General features: G+C 35.7%; 4 protein-coding genes across 7 annotated transcripts; 2 read left to right on the top strand and 2 right to left on the bottom strand.

Moving 5' to 3' along the window:
- Positions 1 to 849: 849 nt before the first annotated feature.
- Snx6 (sorting nexin 6) lies at positions 850 to 3021 on the bottom strand. Of its 2 annotated transcripts, XM_088038520.1 has the most exons (9): positions 2892 to 3021; positions 2515 to 2745; positions 2345 to 2466; positions 1959 to 2287; positions 1796 to 1911; positions 1563 to 1745; positions 1425 to 1442; positions 1192 to 1301; positions 850 to 1142 (listed from the first exon to the last, which is right to left on the bottom strand). In XM_088038520.1, exons 1-9 carry the CDS (start codon positions 2892 to 2894, stop codon positions 1049 to 1051), a joined length of 1206 nt encoding a protein of 401 aa, XP_087894646.1. In that variant the 5' UTR covers positions 2895 to 3021; the 3' UTR covers positions 850 to 1048. The 2 variants fall into 2 exon arrangements, with proteins under 2 accessions (XP_087894646.1, XP_087894647.1); XM_088038521.1 differs by lacking the exon at positions 1425 to 1442 and having other exon boundaries at positions 2892 to 3020.
- Positions 3022 to 3112: 91 nt separating this feature from the next.
- On the top strand, positions 3113 to 6279 carry Sec3 (exocyst complex component Sec3). The gene is made up of 9 exons (XM_088038515.1): positions 3113 to 3834; positions 3896 to 4208; positions 4258 to 4611; positions 4662 to 4949; positions 4996 to 5192; positions 5242 to 5597; positions 5645 to 5790; positions 5839 to 5961; positions 6010 to 6279. Exons 1-9 carry the CDS (start codon positions 3305 to 3307, stop codon positions 6232 to 6234), a joined length of 2532 nt encoding a protein of 843 aa, XP_087894641.1. The 5' UTR covers positions 3113 to 3304; the 3' UTR covers positions 6235 to 6279.
- Positions 5741 to 10372, bottom strand: LOC148172707 (uncharacterized). The gene is made up of 6 exons (XM_088038510.1): positions 7983 to 10372; positions 7883 to 7936; positions 7683 to 7836; positions 7266 to 7631; positions 6469 to 7193; positions 5741 to 6421 (listed from the first exon to the last, which is right to left on the bottom strand). Exons 1-6 carry the CDS (start codon positions 10286 to 10288, stop codon positions 6274 to 6276), a joined length of 3753 nt encoding a protein of 1250 aa, XP_087894636.1. The 5' UTR covers positions 10289 to 10372; the 3' UTR covers positions 5741 to 6273.
- A 210-nt stretch (positions 10373 to 10582) lies between these two features.
- Hen1 (Hen1 methyltransferase) lies at positions 10583 to 14017 on the top strand. 3 transcript variants are annotated; one of them, XM_088038514.1, is made up of 7 exons: positions 10583 to 11162; positions 11214 to 11396; positions 11455 to 11994; positions 12181 to 12404; positions 12454 to 13395; positions 13455 to 13586; positions 13635 to 14017. In XM_088038514.1, exons 1-7 carry the CDS (start codon positions 10675 to 10677, stop codon positions 13934 to 13936), a joined length of 2811 nt encoding a protein of 936 aa, XP_087894640.1. In that variant the 5' UTR covers positions 10583 to 10674; the 3' UTR covers positions 13937 to 14017. The 3 variants fall into 3 exon arrangements, with proteins under 3 accessions (XP_087894640.1, XP_087894638.1, XP_087894637.1); XM_088038512.1 differs by having other exon boundaries at positions 12454 to 13413; positions 13461 to 13586; XM_088038511.1 differs by having other exon boundaries at positions 12454 to 13413.
- The last annotated feature ends 11 nt before the right edge of the window (positions 14018 to 14028 follow it).

The raw sequence follows: 14028 nt of genomic DNA, 5'->3' as shown, positions 1-14028 counted from the left end.
TGCAATTCATTCTAAACTGCACTTAATTATGTATTTAAATAGGTCGGTATCGATACCTATTTGTGAGCATACATGTTATTCAAAATATTCTAATTAATACCTTGTGCCCTTTATGAAACCAAAAAACTTTTCAAGGCATAATAATTTATGATAATTATGTTTTTTTCATTCTCCGCATAGATACAGATTTGTTAAATTCCGGCATCTACGATTGCAGTTCACGGAGAATATTAATTAGGTATATTATTACTTCAAAATTAATTCATTCATAATTACAGATAATTAAGAAATTATAACAAGACTCGTACTTGGGGTCTCGGTACTGTAATAAAGTAAACAAAATGAGACTATTGATCATAAACATGAAACGATATTTCCTATATTTTTGCTTGTTCTTTTTATCGCGGATGTGGTTTAGTCTATTTCCAAGTAAAGATAAACGAAAGTTCAGTCGGTTTGGATAACTTAATAACAATAATGTAATTTAACAATGCTGATGTAAAGTATTGTTACTTAATTTTAAAACAATACCGAATAAGAAGGAAGTCCCCTATAACCTCGTATTAAAATGACACTGTATGAACCTGTCACGTTTTACCTCGATTATTATTGCAACACTTCCGTTTTATGAACACAAATTAATATTAATAATATAAATTATTTTTATTTTTGAGATTAAATTTATAAATTAAATAATTCATAATTTTAAAAAAGACCTAGGCAACCAACAGTTATTGCAAGTATTTTATGAATTCTTTTACGGTTACGGAACCGAACCGGAATGAATCCAGAAAAATTGTTTCAATGGGAAGGCAAATTATTACGTTACGCAACAATAAAACAGTAAACGATTTAGAAAACTTTATTTTATTCAAATATAAACAACATACAATATATGATACGATATCTTTATGTAATAATTATAGAATTTGATATAACCAAAAACAATATGAAGTTTCATAGTACTAAAGCAAAACATTCCTCATTAGGAAACATAAAAAAAGGAATGTGTGAACAAAATAATGGAACAAAAAAGTTATCACCGAGATTAAAGTAATTCCCTTAAACCTTGCAGCGATTTTTTCAGAAGATCTTGTTGTGTCCTAGCGTGTTTTATTTCAAGTTCTGCGAGCTCAATTAAACTGAAAAGAACGTGTTCTTTGATGAGGTAAAACAAGTTATGTAACATACCTCTTTCTAAACGCGTGTAGTCTTCGTGTTTTAAAATCTAGTAACTCTTCCTTAGCTTGAGCTGAAATCGCTTCAAACTGTTCACAGGCTTGCGATTGAGCTGCTTCCGCCTAAAATGAGACATTGATATAAAACATAAATTGCGATAAGCTGTTATTAAGCATTTGTAAAAATATTAGTAACATGCTGACATTCAACTAGGTGTCTACAAGCGATTAAAAACAAATAAATACCTCTTGCACTTCGGGCGCCTTATGACGTAAGCATGTATTAAAAATACAAATTAATTAAAATATTAATCAAAACCAATTAGTATCCCAGATATTTACAAGTAGTTATATTTTCAAATTAGATAATAAAAAGGAACGTACCGCATGTATATCCTTATTTTTGTGCCTAGCTTTTTCTAATGTTCTGTTGGCGTTTTCATAGTTTACGAGGCATTTTAAACGTCGAACTAGGAGCGCCCGCGCTGCCTGACTGTCTCTCATGTAGTATCGCAAAGTATCCGCAAGTTTCAAGTCCTGGTCACTTGCAACTCGGCTTTCGACTTTCTGTGAAATTACAATTAGAGAAGGTTAAAATTAAATTAAAGATAGCATACTCTAGCTCTTTCAAAAGTATCGGAAACCTTCGCCAAAAATTTATCTAATGGTCCAGGATCATTATTAGACAGCTGTAGTACTCCCGCTGAGATCTTGATGAAACTATCGGCCAGTTCTACCAAAACAACAATGAAAAAGTCATATTTCAACTTGGTTTTTTACCTTTGTGTTTTTCAGTCATTTTATCAGTTCTGGTGGTCGCCTCTTTTAACTGATTGTGATATTCTGTTAAAGAATTCATTTGTTGTTCAAAGAAATCGTTCACGTCCCGTACTGTGGCATTGAGATAGTACTGATCAGTGGTATTTCCAAGAGATTTTACTAGACCGCCTAGTTGTTGTAGTTTGCCTTTGGGGCGCGCACACAAGTCTTGGTCGTATTCCAAAAAAACGTGAAGATGTGAGTCTTCTCGAAATACTGAATGACTAGCGAGGCGTGTGAGAAATACTTCATGCATAGCCACTGTTTTCTTGAAAGTCGCCAAATATTCTCTGAAAGATTTTTTGCATATTTTTTACAGTTTTTTAGAATGAAATAGAGGTTCTTACGCTTCCAATTCTTGCTTCATTTTTGTAAATTCTTCCTTTGTCATTGTGCCTTCGCCTTCTCCTAATCGCTGTAACTTCTCGCGAGAGGCATCAAAATTTGGACGGGGTGGCGGTGGTGGTATCTAGAAATTTTGATTACTCCCAGAAATACCTTTTCTATGCAAACTTACAATGTACCCTGCATACTTTGGATCTTCCTCATACCGATCGTGTAACCAAATAAACTCTTCGTGTTGTCTAACAACTAAAAACTCTGATTTTTGAAAATTTTTCATAGTAGTGCGAGTGTGTACGGTAAATTTAACTTTATCTTTCTCGCTAAGAGCATCCGAAATATCAACAATTAGTGTATTATCTACTAAGGGAACATTGTTGCCCTCATCTTGGTTGGGTTTGTCCGCCTGAAATGGATAATTATCCAATTAGAATCCTTTTGAAAAATGATAAGAGGTTATTTTATACAACAAACGCCCCTTATTAAAAAACGACGCTAAGCAGGATATTTGGTAGTGTAATTACATTATATAATAGAATCATGTGTGCTTACCATTGTAAACTTAACAAAAAAAGGTTTAAATCATCAATTTCAAGAAAATTTCGGCATAAAACCAACCACAATCACTCCAATGATGGCGTGCTGTCAAATGTCATTACACGAACATTTGTCAAAAATCGTGGCAGATCGTGGCACCAGCAATACCAATCATACAAAAAAAATAATTATAAATTAAAATCAATTCTAAAGCAAATGCTTGATTAAGCATACTTTAGCTTACATTGATAAAAACTGCAGGATTCATAGCTTCAATTTTTAATTACACAGTTATGTAATTAAAAAAAAATCACAGTCTGGTATCATCGCATGATTGGCTCCACCGTATTTTGACAAGTGGGTGGATTTGTTATTTTCATTCTAACCTCAAAAATGTCAAAGTCTTCACAACAGTAGCCAGAAACACAATGACTTCGTCCATAGTTCGTGCTTTACAACAAGAAATCTTCCAACCCAATGAAGAACGACTCATCACTTGTTGTCATGTGGGCAAGTACATGAAGAAAAAGAAAACCTCTTTTTTATGTCTCGTCAGTACAACGAGCCCCCCTATCAACATCAGCATAGTTCAAGTCAAGCAGACGGACAAACAGACACATAAAAGGAAAAGAAGTTGGGCTCTAGCTGAGTTAAAGAATGTAGATGGTTATAATGATTCACCTGAAACCCAAGAGTTTGATTTACACTTTGATAAGGCATATCGATGGGTGGCTACAAACGTAAAAGAGCGGCACTCTTTCATCCATCATTTGTGGAAACAAGCGGTCAAGCATATAATGAAAGACATGCCAACGTTTAAAAATGTACCCATTTCATGGATTACTGAAGATGCCTCAACCCCTGAGAGTAAATTTGTAAGTTCTCCGTTGTTGGGGGACACTGATTTGGCGGAGGATTTCCAAGCCATCACTGATAAGGAACAAGAAGATTTAAAGCGGTAAGATTTTATTTAAAAAATTAGAGTGTTTTGTAATTCTGCTAAAAAACTTGTTTTCTAGATTAATGTCTGGTTGCGAATTCGCGATTAGCAACGCGGAAGCTTTCATGGAGATTCTCGCTCGGGACTTATCCCTTCTCGATGGTGAGAATGTTCAATGCGTACTCGCTTCAGAAGAGCAAGTAGAAAGTCTGATGGGACAACTTGAAGTTGCAATTAACGAAGCCGACAGACTCGAAAAACAGTTGGATTCCTACGACGAGATACTTTGTCACGTCCGAGATACAATGGAAAAAATGGAAAAGAAGAATTCCATGATATCAGTTGTGGACAGAAACAATCAACTTCTTCAACAAGAACTCGAAACAATTGTCGTATGTTGAGAGCATTGTATCTTTTTTTTCTCTACTTTGTTGTTGGCAGACACGTTTGGATTTACCTCGGAAATACCAAGAAACCCTCGAAGACGCAGATTTCACAACTCCCCAAGGTTTGAAAGCAGCAGTGGAAGCTGGAAACGCGTTAAAAGTCGCTATGAATTCGGACATTGACAAAGCGTTACTTCAAATGACTGCTGTGCAAGAGCAACGGCGCCGGTTCGAAAAATATAAGGAGAAATTCTCGCGCAGTATTTGTCGGCAATTAAATAATTTATTCATTCATTATGGTAACCACAAAGGGGAGTCTGATAAAAATGTCGAGGGGTTAATACTCCCCCAACACAGCGGTGTCCACAAGGAATTAAATTCGTACATAGAATTGATGCACTGGATTAAAGTACTCATCTCAATTCTCTCATGTTTTGTAGTAATCGTTTCTATTAACAGGTAATGGATCGGAAATCGTACGAATCCCTCAAAAGCGTATATACGAACTCTTTAGGAAAACTATATGAACGAGATTTGAAAAACTTATTTGAACTAGCGAGAACTAGAGTCGCAGCTCCAGGATTAGTCACTTCGCCCACGACTCTCATTGGTTTAGATCGCGATATGTGGTCTCTTGAAACGAGTACTCATGACCGTAAAACCTACAAAGTTACTTTGGAGCAAGTTTTAACTCAGTTAGAGCCAGTTTGCATGCAGGAGCAACAATTTTGCGTCGCCTTTTTTCAGGTTTTCTTCACACTATATTAACTTGTTAAATCACCAAAATTTTCAGCTCGATGTGTTGAGCCCCAGTTCTAAAAACACGCTCACCACTCTCGATGGTCCTGTAATCGACATCAATGTAGTCTCACCCCGCAAAGCCGAAAAACAAATTAATGAAGATGTTCGTAACATGATGAGTAATCTCTTTTTATGCCTCAAGAGCGAGTTGGATAGCTTAATTGATCAAATAAAAAGACAGGACAGTTTGTATGTTGTAAAAAACTCCACTAAACGAAATTTATTTGAGTAATTCCAGTTATTGCATGTACGTACTCGTTTGCCTGAATCAACACGTAATGTCAGCACAGAGCTCCTTTCTAAGTAACACTTTCGCCTCGGTTTTGATCGAAGTCAAACGCTCGTTGGATCAGTTCATGCAAATGCAAATTGATTCCGTTAAAGATTGCAAGCTCTCCAGAAAATCAAAGTGCGGTGTTTTACCGTACGTTTCCAATATTGAAGAGTTTGCAATAAACGCTGATTGCCTGTTGAAGAGTGATAGACGAGCTGATCTGGAAAAGTGGTACACGAGACTTGTGGATACGATCTTAGAATACATATCAGTTCATTCTAACGATCATCACAAGACCCCGTCGCAAGTCATTAAAATGGGTAAAATCAGAAAGAGTGATTTAATTCTAAATAACTTCTCTTTGCAGAAAACTACCATCATTTGTACTCTTTGTTGTCCCAACTGAAAATATCGGTGTTAGATGCCCAGAGGAAAGAGGCTAAACAGAAGTATAATGACGCGCTTCAGGCTTATGTGACGCTTTATTTCGGTCGACCTCTTGAGAAGCTCAATGTAACATGAAATAATTGATTGTGTTGATAATTAACAGTACTCTTTTAGACGTTTTTCGAAGGCGTTCAAGCTAGAGTCGCGAGCGGTGTCAAAGCATCAGAAGTCAGCTATCAGTTGGCTTTCAGCAAACAGGAGCTGCGTAAAGTCATCAGTCAGTACCCAGGAAGCAATGTTAGTACACAATCTCGTAAAAAAACGCAACTAATTGGTTGTTTCCAGGTGAAAAAAGGTCTCGAATCCTTGTACAAAAAAGTCGAAAAACATCTTTCCGAAGAAGGAAATTTGTTGCAAGTAGTATGGAGAGCTATGCAAGAAGAATTTATCAGACAATACAAAATGTTAGAGGATTTGATCCAGCAGTGTTATCCTGGATCAATGATCAACTTAGAATTTACCATAGATGATATCCTACACTTCTTTTCCGATATTGCGAGATCACATTAAGTTATAACATTATAAAAATAGATTATAAATAAAAATTCGTTACAACTTATGTTGTTTGCAATATTCCCACATTACTATAGCACCAGCCACGTGAACATTTAACGAACGAACCATCCCGAATTGAGGAATTTCGATGCACGTGTCAAACAGTGGAATTAAATCAGCGGGGATTCCTTCTTTTTCGTTCCTAAATTAATCAATAATAAAACTAAATTAAATGACTTGAATACGTACCCTAATACGAGAACAGTTCTTTTGGGAAACTGAAACTTCTCCAAAGTCACACTTTCCGAAGTTTGTTCAGCGCCAATTAGGCTGTAACCCTCCTTTATAACACTGAGGAGAAACAAGAGTAAATTTTCGACTTTTACTTCAGTAATGTTGACCCAGTTCTCTGAAGACATACTCAGACTTTTGAATTCTCGATCTGACGTAATTTTGGATGTTCTCATGACCATAGATTTGATACCAAAAACTTCGCACGTTCGGGAAAGTCCACCAAGATTCGTAGGTTTTTCGATGAGCGAAGTTACAAGAATAAAATCGCGATTTTCAGTGCCTCTCTCGGCATTCAACAATTCCTTCCATGGAGTTATTTTTTTCTGGATGTTGCAACTTGCTTGCAATTCATGTTTAAGAGAAGATGACGTGGTGATTAAATCACTGTCGTTGTGATTAAATGAGATGCGTTTCAAACGAGCGGACACTCTTCGCAGATTTTCCCATTCGATTTGGGTAACTCCATTTTGCTTTGGAATGGTATGGAGAGCTGTGGAAAAATCCACCTTTTTTACGTCGAAATAGTCGAGAAATTCATGGTGAATATTTGCGACGTCGAAGTTGTTAGAAGCAGTGGCGGTGATGACGTGTTTAAGACAATAGTAAATGTGTTTATATTTCTCTGCGAAGCGAGAGTAGTTCAGCTTGATTGATTTTTCATACATTTTTATTAACGCCACCTAGAAATATGAAACGAAAGATTAAAAACCACAAAAATTGTAACGTTGTCCCGGCGCATCCACCATTCGTACCTGAGAAAATATGCGCAATTTGAACTGAGCCCCCATTGTGTATGGTAACAGCACTTCCATTAATTGATCCCATTCATTTTCATCTTTATTTACCACCAAATGGTAGACAACTGGGATAAGACCAGAGACCGTGGAAGATCGATTGTTGTCAATAGATTTCAATTTTTCACTTATTGATGCGATGAAAGTTGAGCTCTCATTTTTTGTTAATAACACCAAAAGACATTGCATCAGATGTCTCACAGAGGGCTGATGCGTTTCCTCAACAAAACTCTCGACCAAAAGGTCGACTAGTTCTGTTTTCTCGTCTACGTAGTTGTGAATAAGAATGAGAGTTTGTAGGATTCTTAACTTTTCCAAGTGGATCTACAAAGAAGTTTTATGAGAATACAGGACAAGAAGACATTTTTTCCTTACTTGTGAGTCAGGAAAGTATCTTTTACCAAAATGTTTCCTGTATTTTTGAATTAATGTAAAAATAAATATCTTTGCGTTGTTGGAGGTTGAATCAGTTAAAATCAACACACACTCAAAGGCCCATAATTTTGTTAACATTTCTTTGTGATTAGGACTAAAACTTTTTATTACAAAAGAAAAAAACGTGAGAAATAACTTACGTGTCGTCCGATTGTAGAGCTAATCCGATTTCTTGAAAAACGTGATAATCCACTCTAAAAAACGCGTTACATAAACTTTTTAAATGCAAACTAATCTTACCTATCAGTTTTGTTGACAACAATTCCATGCAAAATCAACTTTACAATAACGGAAATAAACACAATTCCCGTTTTTGGGTTTGCCGAAATAAAATCTACAAGGCTTTCAGTCAAAATATAAGCAACTGAATTCGCGCTATTGGAAATTTTCAACAATTCTTGTAAAAACGCGACTAATTTTTCTCGAAACTCTTTAGTTTCTATTAATCTCGACTGTAGTAATTGAGAGACAAATTTCTTCGTGGTTCTTCTATTGCCACAGTTGGTTTTTATTAAAACCACAAATGCATCAAAACACTTTTCGACAAATAGGAAAACTCTAGACTGGTCGACGTATTGCAAAATATTCTTCAAATTTTCGATTATGGTAATAATAGTTTTCATGTTCTGGCAATCAAACACGTCTTCAAGGATAGGAAGAACTTCTTCCTCATGCGTAGAGTTACAAGTAAGCAAAATTTCGACAACAATTTGAGTAATTTGATCTTCCGTGCGAAATCGATCTTTCCAGATCTTAATCAGAGATTTGTGACTTTTCTCAGAATGTTTAAAGAGCACATCAAATGCTAGGACAGCTTGAAAACTGTTAATTTGTTTGTCTGCCAAAATTTCAGATGCTCTTTCTGATAACAGTTTCGGAGAATGTAACTTATGATTAAGCAACAGGAGATGAGTCAATTCGTCTAAATTTTGAGGCCTATTAAGTCTCTCTAACAAAAAATCTTCCATTTCACGTTGTGGTTCTTCCAACAACAACAAATGAAATAAATTATTTCCATCTGTAGGAAAAGTCGTTTTCAGAAACTGCAGTATTTTTATTGACACTTTAATTTCGTGTAAAGGTGCGTCCATTTTTGAAAAATGGAGCTTTAATTGATCGGAGAAAGTCTGAATTTTCTTTTCATTATTCGTTAGTAATCTCTCAAAAAGTAACTCGTCACAATCTAGTAAGAGGCCAATTCTGAAGACTTCATTTGGAGAATTTAGAAGGAACTTTTCAACAAAATAGTCCAGAAGAATTTTCGTGCAACCACTTCTAATGAACTTGTGAGGAATCATTTTAAGTTTATTGATCAATTTTTCCAGTAAAGGCAGTGAAATTGGTTGTTTTACCCTGCTGAAAACGTTACTATAAAAACCCCAAATAGATGTCGGAATCCAAGAAATTTGTAAACTATTAGAAAGAAAAGTCTCCAATTGGTTAGCATCCAACTGGGCACAAAGTAGTCCTAGTTCTTCAAATATCTGAGTGGTGTCTGCAGTATACTCATTTTTGTTAATCGCAGTCAGTAAATTTAGACCGATTTTTGAAAAGTTTTGCCATTCTCTTTCGTTTTGAATGATATAAATGGCAGTCTTGTAAACAACAGCGTTTTGAGAATGGTTTAAGAAGAGTTTATATAAGCATTGCCTCCATAAGAAGTCTAAGTTTTTGATGGAATTGAACAAGCACAGTGAGGGCTCGACAATATGTAACTGTTTTTCATTTGAAACATCCAAAAGAATTAAGTAATTTTCCCAAGTTTTATCTGGGTTATCACAGCTTATGAACTTTGAAACTAATGCAGAGTTTCGGTGGCTTAACAGCACGTGAATACTTCTAGATAATAAGTAAACACCTTGTTTACGCAAAAAATGTTGCTTGTCTATTATGCAATCCATTAACAACAACCAGAAATCATCATTTCTTAATAAACAAAAATCGGACTCGGTGAAATTAATAAATTTATCAAAACAGACACACATCACCTCCAACTTTTTTGTATTTTTTATGAAATTAAACAGATTGGACAACAACGTGTGTTTATGTCTTACATTACACACTTCTAAGTAGTTTGGAAAAACATAAATTAAAGTAAATGTGGTGAGAACTTTTGATCTGTTTAAAATTGCCAAAAGTCCTTCTTGGAACCGTTTAAAATCCCTTTCTGTAAAATCAAAACTATTGTGATCAATTTTAAAATCATCAAAAATAACATTAAGCAAATTTAGGGCATAAAACACTTCTTTTTCATGAGATGTTAAGAGATCTAAGCAGTAATTCAGACTTTTTTGCACATAGGGGCTTTTATCAGGTACCACCAGCAGCATGTACTTTAAAACTTGAGTCGCTAATTCAACATTAACATTAGTCTTGTACATACAATCGTTATGAAAGTCGAATTTTGCACATGAGCCATCCAATATTCTTTGGTGTTTGAGTTGGAGAAGAGAACTGAGGTTGTCAACACACGTACAATTTTGAATTAAGTCATCGAGAGCTTCATTTGAAAGAATCTTGGAAGTTAAAATGTGGAACGTATCCATCTTAATTAAATCCAAAAGCAAAAACCCAAAATAACAAAAAGCACGGGCTAGAAATGACTGGAAAAAGTAGGGTTATGCATTTTAAACTACTTTTGACACATTGGACCTACAACTAACAAGGACCAAGAAAATTAATTGTGAAACTACTATAAAAAAAATAATCTAAAAAAAAACTTGACTAAAAAATTGCAGTTATATCTGTTATGGTGTTTTTTATTTTTATTTGCTTTAACTTTTATAATCATAAAACAGATTTTTGAAGTAATTTTGATATTTGGTAGTTTATTTAACTACTTTCGGTAGTTCGACAGTTTGACATTGAATGTCTTGTGTAAACATGTAAGCCGATAATTTTTTTCAAAAATTATTTACTTTCAGCATAAATCATGATTGTGATATTTCACTTGTTGTCAAATCTATTCTACAACTTATGCAAGAAACGTATTAATGCACGAAATTCATCTTGGAGCAACTTTACTTTAACCAAACTAAATTTGAGTGATCACCCTCTAGCCCAAAGAGATGCAGAAAACGACATTAAATTTGATCCTCCGATGTATAAACAGAGATACGAAAGAGCTACAGATGTTCTGTTATACAAAGAATGGAAAGATAAATTAAAGAAAGTCGTAGATTTTGGGTGCTCTGAATTTGGCCTTTTTGTCTTCCTGAAAAATATGATACCAGCTGAAGAGCTACTTTTTGTCGATATTGACGAGTTTTTGTTAAATGACAATTTGTATAGAGTGATGCCTTTAAACGCGGATTATTTACTCAAAAGACAACACTCTTTAACTGTTAAGGTTTTTGCGGGTAGTATCTCATATCCAGATTTAAACTTGTTAAACACAGACGCTATAGTTGCTCTGGAAATGTAATTATTGTGTGGTATTCATGTACAAAGTTTTTGATTTTGAGTTTTTAGAATCGAACATTTGTATCCAGATACACTTGATGCTCTTCCATATAATGTGTTCTCTTACATTTCTCCAAAACTAGTCGTAGTCACAACTCCAAACTTCGAGTTCAATGCTCTCTTTCAAAACTGTAACACATTTCGACATTATGATCATAAGTTTGAGTGGACTAGGGAACAGTTTGAATCTTGGTAAGACATATTATATTATTATTTGTGATTCTATTATTTAAGTTTGTTTCTGCTCTAGGGCCACAAATGTAACATTACGTTTTCCACGTTACACAGTGTGCTTTGATGGTATTGGTTTTGGTCCTAAAGGATCTGAGCGTTTTGGTTGCTGTTCACAACTTGCTGTCTTCATAAGAAAAGATCTTATCTGTGATAATTACATAGAAGAAATTATACAGTGTATATGTGAGTCAAGTACCTGTGAGACAAATTCCCCTGAGGGACGTTGTTGCCTTTGTAAATGTAGGAATTGTTTACCTAAACATTCATATGGTGTTTGCACATACAATTCCTACACAAAAGAACTGTTTTTAAATGGGGCTGTTGGACCAGTAGACCAAGATGAGACATACAAATTGATAGCAACAATTAATTATCCTCAGAACATAGACACGCGGACAGATGAAGAAAAAATGTTAGATGAACTTAAATACAGAATACATCGCTTTGAAAGTAGAGAAAACGTTTTTTACAATTATGAACGAGATCGAGTGGAAATACCGTTGCAGCTGTTGCTTTACAAATCAACCGATCTTTCTGCTTCAGAAGCTGATATAAGGTGATTATAAAAATAAACTTTACGTTTAGAATTTTTTACCTGTTTTCTCACCCCTAGTACATAAACAGCTATTTTTCGTTGTTTTCCCTTCTTGAAGTTGTCAATTTTAAAATATCAAGGCTGTTCCTCTGTCTGGTTGGCACTTGACAACATGTCAACCTGTCTCTAAATTTCTCGTACTTTTAGATCAATTTTATTAAAATATAATTATCAAATTGAAGAATGTCTGAGTCAAGAAACTAACCAACTGGAAACCTGCGTAATATATGATTTTGAAATGGAGAGCGGTGCCTCTGGCAGCGACGCTGAAGCCTCTGGTTACGAATCAGAAAAATATGACTCTGAAGATGGACCTTTATCCGACTGGGACGCTAAAGACATGACAGCAGGAGACGATACATTAAATAAAGGTAATAAAGTCTATTGCGATAGTAAAGTCCCTTCAGTCTTTTTTTATAGACCCCGAAAAACGCCTGTCTCGGAAAGGTGTAAAAACTCAGTTACACCTAGAAGTGAGTACTAGCAAAAAGCAACAGGAAGCTTTAATAGATTCGGGATACCAAAAATCGCCATCAGTACCTGACGAATCCCCACAGTCTCTCCCTTCCACGGACCCAATACCTTTGGAATATAAGAGTCTGAATAGCGAGAAACCAAATAAACTGTCTCACATCCTTTCAGTGTTTGACAATTTTGATAAAATAAACGAATTGGATGCTGTTCCCAGAGATCGGAAATTATTTAATTTCTCATCGAATTTACCACACAGAGAAGTAATGAGGAAAATTTGCCAAGAAATTGCTAAACATCCGGTTGCTGGTCCGTCGAGAGACCCTAGAAGAAGTAAACCATCTCGAAAAAGTCAGTCATCTGATAGTGACGAGTCTGCGGAAGAAGTCAAATCAATCACTACTTGTATCCTGGAAAATTCCTTAAATAAAATAGAATGTGAAGAGCAGCGCGGCGATATAATTCAAGAATTGTTACCACCTGAAGAAAATCCCGTTCAACAAGAAGAGCATGTGCAACCAGTTTTGGTGGTGGAAAATGGTGATTTAGCTAATAATAATCGCGATGTGGAGGGTAATAACTATCCTGCGGACAATCCCGAAAATCACCAGCCGGATTTGCGGAACAATATTGATAATTTGGATCCTAATAACATCAATATTGATAACAACAACGAAATAATCGATGTACCCGAAGAAGCGTTGGTTGAAGAAGCCGATGCGAATGTTGAAGTAGAACAACCAGTTAACGTTGAAGTAGCTTGGTCAAGCAGGGAAGCACTATACGATGCAAATTCCCAAGTTGACTTGCTAGAGGAGTTTGACATCGAGAGTTCTGTTGCGGAGCTTCCCAGTACAACGTGTCCTGAAAATGCAGCTACTGAAAGCACCAGTGGGGAAGACCAAGCAGGTGCAAGGAAGGCTTTTCTTTATTAATTCTGATTATTTTAGTTTTAGTGATGCTTCCTGAGGAAAGCGGCTTTCCTAATTGGTTGTTGCAAATATTTGAGGAAGAAGACCCTGAAGACCCAGACGATGATCTGCATGATGAACCGCACTTTTATTGCCAAGGCGATGGACTAGGTACGAGCGCAGTAAAAAAGGCTACAAAACAACTTTGAAACTTTACAGGAGTACACCCTTCAATTACAGCCCTAGACGATGACGCCGATGATGAAGGCAACGGTTCTAACTCCGATTCGTCTGGATCGTCATCCTCATCATCATCGTCATCTCACGGATCTGTGGATTTCGAAAATGCCGAAAATCATGAAATTGAGGATATAATGCCGCCAGGCGCCCCAAGAAACGAGGACTTGGTTGTGATAGGACAACAAGTGGCTGCCCAAAGTCATGAATTACAGGAGGAAGAAATTTTTGAAAACGCTGAAGGTTCCGAGTCTAATTTAGTTGCAAGTTCTTGTACCCAGTAGTATTAACCAAAGATAATTTCAACTCTCAATGTGTATATGAGACTGATAAATATAATTAATATTTTCTATTGATTTTATTCACGATTCCGTTC

The sequence above is a fragment of the Gnatocerus cornutus genome, chromosome 6, assembly GCF_029298725.1.
Source record: "Gnatocerus cornutus isolate USDA-ARS CGAHR chromosome 6, icGnaCorn1.1, whole genome shotgun sequence".
Lineage (NCBI taxonomy): Eukaryota > Metazoa > Arthropoda > Insecta > Coleoptera > Tenebrionidae > Gnatocerus > Gnatocerus cornutus.
This window is presented reverse-complemented; position numbering and strand designations above follow the sequence as displayed.